The sequence below is a fragment of the Echiichthys vipera genome (assembly GCF_963691815.1).
Source record: "Echiichthys vipera genome assembly, chromosome: 5".
Lineage (NCBI taxonomy): Eukaryota > Metazoa > Chordata > Actinopteri > Perciformes > Trachinidae > Echiichthys > Echiichthys vipera.
Window position 1 is genome coordinate 3,571,463 of NC_139830.1, and position 9,164 is coordinate 3,580,626.

General features: G+C 46.4%; 1 protein-coding gene across 1 annotated transcript in view; it reads right to left on the minus strand.

Annotated features, from left to right (window-relative positions):
• LOC310947364 (SPARC-related modular calcium-binding protein 1-like) overlaps positions 1-8,958 on the minus strand; it is a gene marked incomplete at both ends in the record, with an annotated part of 15,411 nt that extends 6,453 nt beyond the window's left edge. The window contains 4 exons of the mRNA XM_083914154.1: positions 846-893; positions 1,008-1,235; positions 1,957-2,131; positions 8,878-8,958. Of these exons, the coding sequence (XP_083770280.1) occupies positions 846-893; positions 1,008-1,235; positions 1,957-2,131; positions 8,878-8,958 (532 nt within the window). The remainder of the gene's footprint in view (positions 1-845; positions 894-1,007; positions 1,236-1,956; positions 2,132-8,877) is intronic.
• Positions 8,959-9,164: the final 206 nt, after the last annotated feature.

The window sequence follows — 9,164 nt, forward strand, 5'->3', positions numbered from 1 at the left end:
CGTGGTACCGCTTAACTCCGACTGCGAGTTGCGTATTTGTCGATCCAGGTTATCCAAAGAAAACCTGGGGATGTTCAGCACGCTTTGTAGCTCACTCCTCAGATGCAAAACAACTCAAAACAACTAAAAATGCTAAAAAAAGACGCTAAAAACAATCACACAACGACAAAAAGGTGCAAAATGACTGAAAGTAGAGTTTGTGGGTGTCTAGTTCAGGGTGGGGGGCCTCTTACATGTCTGTGCCCCGTGGCCAACTGTCTCATGATCCCGCCATCTAAAACTGTTAAAGTACTCAAGTAAACGCACTTAGGGCGCACTCACACTGTCCATCCGTACCGTGCCCAAACAGGTTTCACTGGAAAGTCTGGTTCCTTTGACCAGTGTGAGTGCAACTGTACCGCGTCTAGGAGCGGCACAGTTGCCAGCCACGGCCCGTTTGGGAGAGGTGGGCTTTTGTAAAGCACGTTTGCACGTGTACGAGCACGAGCGTGCGCACGTGTACGAGCACGAGGCCTACGGTGGCTCTGAGGTCATTTCCTGTGCGCCTGTTGGGACATAGAAAAAAGGAGGGACCATGCGCGGACATTTAAAACAATGGCGGTGAAAGGTTCACGTTGGTGTGATGCGGAGGTGGAGTGTTTACTGCAGATTTGGTCGATGAAAAGATTCAAAAACAGTCGACAAGACGCACAAAAACTCCGAGGTAGTGTGAGTACAAACGGGCCTGGAGGGGGGGGACAAGGACCCTAAAGCACAGGGCACGGGACGGAGGCACAGTGTGAGTGCGCCCTAAGTCATGTTGCACCCCAGCTTTGTGAATTTTAAGTATAAACCACATTTCTCACCTTTGATTGAAGCCGAATCACTGGTCTGAGCCAACTGAGCGATGTGATCTATTGAGTATAGAAAAGACACAAGCGAAGTGAAAACGTCTGTCCAAGATCTTCGTGAGACTAAAACAAAAGCCTCTGTAGATACGTAAATCTAAAGAAGTCCATGTGACTGACCAGTGCAGTTGGGGATCAGATGGAGGACCGAGGTGCCGCTGACAGGCTTGCCGTCGGGCATGGAGCACCAGCAGTACCCAGTCTGGTTGTGACACTGCACCGGAAGGAAGTGACCGTCCCCGCCGCACTCTGGCACGAAGACGGCAGCTGCTGGGCTGACGTGGCTGCTGTGGGCGCCGGCCTCCAGGGCCTGAGCTCGGGCCTGCTGACACTTGGACTGACTGGGATCTAAAACACAAACAGTGAAACAGAAATAGAAGCAAAACCACCACAAAAAGATGCAAAATGACTAAAAATAGATGCAAAACCACCACAAAAAGATGCAAAATGACTAAAAATAGATGCAAAACCACCACAAAAAGATGCTAAATGACTAAAAATAGACGCAAAACCACCACAAAAAGATACAAAATGACTAAAAATAGATGCAAAACCACCACAAAAAGATGCAAAATGTCTAAAAATAGATGCAAAACCACCACAAAAAGATGCAAAATGACTAAAAATAGATGCAAACCCACCACAAAAAGATGCAAAATGACTAAAAATAGATACAAAATCACCACAAAAAGATGCAAAATGTCTAAAAATAGATGCAAAACCACCACAAAAAGATGCAAAATGTCTAAAAATAGATGCAAAACCACTACAAAAAGATGCTAAATGTCTAAAAATAGATGCAAAACCACCACAAAAAGATGCAAAATGTCTTAAAATAGATGCAAAACCAACACAAAAAGATGCTAAATGTCTTAAAATAGATGCAAAACCACCACAAAAAGTTGCAAAATGACTAAAAATAGATGCAATCCTTTGGGTTTGACTTTGAACGGACTTTAGAGCTCCTTTGAGGTTCACCCGTTGTGTAAGAGCAGACCAGTGTGTGTGTTCATGTGTCAGTGGGAACATGATGAAGCTGCGGGGATGTTGCAGCTGTGCACGTTTGTACCTGAGCAGTGAGCTCGTGGAGCGAGGCGCAGCTGTGTGTTGACGCACTGGGCTCTCTGGAAGGCACACACTGATTTATACAGCCTGCCGTTGGTGCCGCACACGGCTCTGTGGCGCCCCCTGTGGCAGTCCAGGACACAACCGTGAGGCCACATGTTCTCTGTGATGAGGAAAGGCTGCAGACACACAAACACACAAAGGGAATCACTCTACCTGGTCTCCACAGACAGACGTGTCAGCTGTGTGTGGCTCAACACTGATAAAAGAAGAGATGCACTGAAAGACACTTTATAGCCTCCACATGACTGACGGAGTGATACACTGAAGACTTTCAATGTCACGCGTGAGGGAAGAGGAGAACCAGGAAGAGAAGAGAATGAAGAGAGGGTGAGGAAGCGAGTGACAGGGTGAGAGAGGATCAGTGGACGCATCTGAAACAAGCAAACGTGGATAAACTTCAGTGACTGGAGGACGCCGTCGTGTTCCCTGCAGAGAGACAAAGTGTCTCTGCTGTGAGGAGCTGTGAGACAAAGACACACAGGAAGAGGACTGAACTGGTAAAGGGAAATAGAAGAACGAGGCACCGGCGGCAAAATATTAGGAGAGGAAACAAGAGGAGAGGATACAAGAGGAGAGGAAACGAACAAGAGGAGAGGAAACGAAACAAGAGGAGAGGAAACAAGCAGAGGAAACGAAACAAGAGGAGAGGAAACAAGCAGAGGAAACGAAACAAGAGGAGAGGAAACGAACAAGAGGAGAGGAAACGAAACAAGAGGAGAGGAAACGAAACAAGAGGAGAGGAAACAAGGAGAGGAAACGAAACAAGAGGAAACAAGAGGAGAGGAAACAAGAGGAGAGGAAACAAGAGAGGAGAGGAAACAAGAGGAAAGGAAACAAGAGGAGATGAAACAAGAGGAGAGGAAAGGAAATGAAACCAGAGGAGAGGAAACAAGGAGATAAATGAGTCACAAACTCAGCTGATGATCACACACGTCTTGAAAACACATGAGATTCGTGTCACACACACACACACACACGCACACACACACACTAAAATTACCTCAAACACACACACCTTCTCACTCTTCATCAGTGCCTCTTTGTCCATCAGCACCGCCCCCCCCCCCCCCCCCCCACACACACACACACACACTGGACATAATCCAGAGGTGAATGAGACCTCTGTGCTGTGTGTGACATTAACTTATGTACTGACCGCACAGATCTAATATTACATATAACAAGAATAATGGAACTATTAACGATTAATCAATTATTGGATCAACAGAAAAAAACCTCTCTTATCCATAAAGTAACGAGACAAAACGCTTCAGAACGTTGCAGCGGCGTGAACTGACCCGACTCGTCTGGACTCAAACCGTAAATAACGTCACGTGTTCTGACTTGTAGCAAAGTCCGCTGGTCAAGTCAATCCCAAACTGTCCGCTGGCCGAAATGGCAGTTCTGGACGGAGGCTCAACGAGAGAGAGAGAAAGAAAAAGAGACAGTGAGAGAGAGCGAGAGAGAGAGAGAGAGTCGAGCGAGCTAGAGAATGAATGAAGAGAGGGAGCGCCGTTAATCCAGAACAAAGCAGTGAATCAGGGAAATCAAACTTAATTTTCCCTGTTTCGTCACTACTTGAATGCAGCTGCAGCAAGTTTCTCACCATCTCCGTCCTCATTTATATTTCATAATGCTACAAATTATTTCCAGATATGAAAAAAAGCCTGAAAAGACGGAAGTACAGAGAGTTGTTGCTATGGAGATGATACACCGTCTCCTCTCCACTCGTTGTGGCAGGTTTCAGACCGTTGCAGACCGGATCATTGAAAGTACCGTATTTTGCGCACTATAAGGCGCACCTAAAAGTTTATTCTGTTCCTGCTCCCAACTGTGGCACACTTCAATTTTCAATCAACTTTATTTGTCATTCATTTACAAAACAGCAGCTTGGGTCAGAACGACGTCAAAGTAGCATTAAATGCGACTTGTGCTGTTCAGATTGCGGTCGCATTAAAAAAAATCGTATCCGATTCAGTAGCACCTTTAAAAGTGACCTGATTCTGATTGGAAAACGTCAGATTCAGTACGACTTGTGCTGTTCACACTGTCAAAGTCAAATCACGGGGTTCACATATGAGCGGAAACATCAGATTCAGGTCACTTTGAAGTGCAGCGTGAAGTGTTGCATGTCGTTGACGCTTACAGTGGGTATTCACGACTGCGCGTGCACATGTTTACGTCAACACGTCAAGATGTATTAGCTAGCATCTACCAAGGGAAGGATGAATGAGTGGAGCGACTTAAAACTGAGGGAGAAACCAAAGAGTAGAGGAAGGAAAACATGAACGGAGGAGAAATGGAAAAAGAGAAGGACAGAAGACGGAGAAATGCAGAGACAGAGAAAAGGAAAATAGGAGTGAAGGGGAGGGGAGAAACAGCCATCTGAGGAAATCAAGAGAAGCCAGTGAAGAGAATTTAGAAAGGGAATAAAAGTCTGGGTGGAACAAATGAAAAGAAGGACGAGAGGGAATGGGGGGATGAGGGGTGGAGGGGTAGAGGGGTGGAGGGGTGGAGGGGTGGAGGGTAAGAGCCCAGGTGCAAAGAGTTGGGCAGACTGGATTTCCTGTCCCTCAGGTAAAACTACAACAACTACAGTATCCTCAGTGTTCAAACAATTAGCACCAGTGTGTCTGAGTCTATAAAACTGTGTGTGTGTGTGTGTGTGTGTGAGAAAGAGCGAGAGAAGGAGAGACAAATAGAGAGAGAGAGAGAGGAAGTGAGCGAGCAGCAAGAGAAAGCGAGAACAGGCTGCCACTGTCTCCTCGCGCCCCGCACATTCCTGCTCGAGGAAACACATAAAAAAACTCATCTCCAGAGCTTTAAGGAGCACGGTGTTTGTCCTGGCGAAGGCGCCGCTGATGCCGCTGAAATGTCGGCGTGTTGACACCCGGCGGCGGGATGAACGTGTGAACAGAGGGCGTGTGGAGGGAGTGAATCGCTCACTTGTGAACGCGGCTCTCTCTGCTGTTAATCTGCATGTTAAAGCCATGATTAACATGCACGGAGCAATGATGATGATGATGATGATGATGATGTGTTTGATATGTCAGAGGTGTGTGTGTGTGTGTGTGTGTGTGTGTGTCAGTGTGTGTGTGTGTGTCAGTGTGTGTGTGTGTGTGTGTGTGTGTGTGTGTGTGTGTGTGTGTGTGTGTGTGTGTGTCAGTGTGTGTGTGTGTGTGTGTGTGTGTGTGTGTGTGTGTCTCCGCGCAGGTCCACAGAGTGTGTTTGTGCAGCTGCTCACACACACTGGTGTGTTTGAGCCCATTAAACACAAATTACCTGCACTTTACATTAACTGCTGACTGTTTCCAAAGCTCCGTTTCCCGCAGCACTTTACAGCCAAGGCCGCCGCCTTACAGTGAAACTCGCGGGGGCAGCAGCTTTAGCAGGGGACCCCAAACTTCCCTTTCCCGGGCCACATTAACCAGCTCTAACTGGGGGATCCTGAGGCGTTCCCAGGCCAGTGTGGAGATCTAATCTCTCCACCTGGTCCTGGGTCTTCCCCGAGGCCTCCTCCCAGCTGGACGTGCCTGGAACACCTCCCTAGGGAGGCGCCCAGGGTTCATCCTTACTAGATGATCCTGAACCACCTCAACTGGCTCCTTTCAACGCAAAGGAGCAGCGGCTCTACTCCGAGTTCCTCACGGATGCTGAACTTCTCCCCCTCTCTCTAAGAGAGACTCCAGCGTAAAATCATCCCAGGGTCTTATACTCATTGAATAATCCATTGAGACGGAGATATCACAGAGAGTGGCTAACAGCTGGACGTGGCTAACAGTGATTAGCTCGGGGCAGTGTGGTGAAGGCATTCAAAGGTCTTTTTTAACCACTAATGCTGCTGAAAATAACAGCAAACCTCTGCAGCAGCATGAGAAGAGTCCCTACACACAAAAACTAACTCCTGCAACACAACGGAGCCATGAAACAACATAGGCATTGATGAATCCTATGACCAGTGTCCATAACAGCTTCTGTAGGAATCACATGTCAGCAGTTTTACATACGAGGCATTCAGCGTACTCGTCTACGACTTGGACCCACACTAGGGAAGCTATTGTTTCAAGCACAACATACAGGCATACGGAGCACGCATGTGGCGTGTTTGGCAATATCTCAGCTAAATTAAAGAGTTCAAAGATGAATCGAAAGTTTAAAACTCACGGTTGTCTTGAAAAGCAGGCTCCAGCACTCTACTAGTGTGGAAGGGGCTCTGTGCAGCGTCTCCAGCTGCCTGTGGACGCCTGTCGGGCCAACGCAGCAGCCCATATCCGTAGATGCCGATACACGTACATGCGCAAATATCTGCCAGCCGATGTATCGGTCTATAACTAATTTGCACCACCATAGTATTTCTGTCCAGTCGGCACATTTCATATCCATTATGTGATGAATCTACTTTTTTATTAACCTTTGCACGTCTCTGACTTCTGCAGCTGCGGAGCTGAGATACTTGTTTAACATGCTGTGTAAATTAAAGGATTACAGAGACAGAGACACACACACACACACACACACACACACACACACACACACACACACACACACACACACACACACACACACACACACACACACACACACACACACACACACACACACACACACACACACACACACACACACACACACACACACACACACACACACACACACACACACACACACACACACACACACACACACACACACACACACACACACACACACACACACACACACACACACCTGTCTGGTTCCCCTGAGTAGCAGGTTAAATATTTGCCTGGCAGCAAAGTTGTGTGTGTGTGTGTGTGTGTGTGTGTGTGTGTGTGTGTGTGTGTGTGTGTGTGTGTGTGTGTGTGTGTGTGTGTTTATGGTTTGGTCTTGCTGGCTGCTGTTTCCCCACGTCATCCTCCAGGGAGCTAACACACACACTCACTGACACACTCACTCACACACACACACGCACGCACGCATGCACGCACACACGCACACACGCACACACACACAAACGCACACACACACGCACACACACACACACACACGCACTAAAAAAAAATATTGTGTTTGACGGCATCAGAATAACCAAAGTAACACGGAGCCGTTCTGGTTTGTGTTGTTGCAGCTTCAGAGTTAAAGTCTGATCGGTTTGATTAAAACAAGTCAAACCTGATTAAAGGTGTAAATGTGGAGCCGCTGTGTCGCTGTAGAAGCCTGTGGACTGCTTGGTTACGTCAATGTTACGTGTAATTAAAGATCCACAGCTTCAAAAGAACATAACATTAAATGATAAGATTAAAAAAAGTTAAATGACAGTGACAAATAAATCTAAATAATCATTTAATAGAGAAAAAGACAGATGGAAATGGGCTTTTAGTCATGAATAAAGTCACTATTATTATTAATATTACTATTATTAATGCGCACATTGTCCCTGTTACATGAACAACAATAAAACTAAAGGCTGCTTCTGTCTGTCAGATTTATTTTGAAGGTATTTGAACTAAATGAAGCCGTTTTCCTCTCATTTCAAACACATGACCTTTACAGAATCAGTCTCTCCTCTTTAATCATCATCTCTCACACTTCATAACGCTAACATTCACATCGTGTGATGCTCCTTTTCTTTCTTAATTGTCATTTATTAACATCGTTGAAGGCAGCCTGAGACTCTCGCTGCCGTGCACCGCTGCTCTCCAACTGTTGTGCACACGTTAAATAAAAACTTTGAACCTTCATCATCTCATCTCATCTTCAGCCTCTTATCCAGGGTCGGGTCTCAGGGGCAGCAGCTCCAGCAGGGGACCCCAAACTTCCCTTTCCCGGGCCACATTAACCAGCTCTAACTGGGGGATCCTGAGGCGTTCCCAGGCCAGTGTGGAGATCTAATCTCTCCACCCGGGGACACTACTTTAGTGTTTTTACTCTATTTTTGAATGAGAAAAATACATTTTAGGTCTAAATTGGAACTAGAGTCAGACAATAAAACAAAAAAAACAACTGATTATTATATTGAATCATTACAGATCTGCAGAATCACGAGTTTTATCTCTCAGAACAAAGTTAGAAAATGTGTTTTTGACCCGTTTATAGTCTGAGAAATGTTGTGAAACTTTAGCAATAACGAGTTCTCGAGTTTGTTTCGTAAAAACAAGAGTGAGGTCGATCGTTTCTGTTTAAAATCTGTCGTTTCATTCGTCCTCAGATCAGTTTCAAACGTCCCGACCAGGGAAACAAATGTCAACTTAGGTTCAAAGTTAAAAAACAGCGTCATCATCCAACTGATGTATTAAATTACACGTATAACGAAGAGAATACACACGTGAGTCGTTAATCATATGATAAAAATCTATGTATACAAAAAGACGTTTAAGTGTTTGAATCGACCCGTCTCTCCACCACCTTGTATGACTCATCACTAAACACACTCTGCAACGGACCTGGCAACCCGACTGCTGGAGTTCTTTTTTGTTGTTGCGACTATGCTCTTGAGACACCAGATGGCGGAGTTCTGCTCATTCTCCATATTCAACCTCTCCATGTGACTTCCTGATTAGATCTAAGTTATAATGCTATTTCCTGAACTCTGAACTGTTAGTTAAGTTTAGAGTCTAAAATCCTTCTTCACAGTGTCACAGGTAGTTTTTATGAAACTTTCCCATAATGCATCTTCAAATTCCAACTAGGACCCGTGCAGTGCATGACACAGGATAGATAATATAATGTTATATACATATAATTTGCATGCACGTTCATGCGTAATGCCGTGGGGTCGGTGAGTGGTAGTGCGCCCTGGCTGCACCGGTACACTTAGTGTTAGTGTGCAGCTGCTCTGGCTGCGTCAACAGGCCGCTGTAAGTCAGTGAAGCTCGGCTCTTACCGCTGTCCTGTCGCTCTGCACCGACTCCGAGAGCAGGACGACGAGCAGCGCGCAACAGGTGAAGGTGAGCGCGAGCATCATCCCTGCCAGCACAGCGGAGGAGCGGCCGCGCGCCCTTGGCTCCCTGGAGTCTGGAGTGAGGAGGATGATGATGATGATGAAGAGGAAGGGTCTAAACAAAGGCAGACTTCTGTGTCACTTCTTCGCTGTGTGGCACCGAGCTGCTCATGGTGTTGTTTGGCGGTCTCGAGCTGCTCCAGGGTAACACTCCTGTGCGTAAAAGCAGC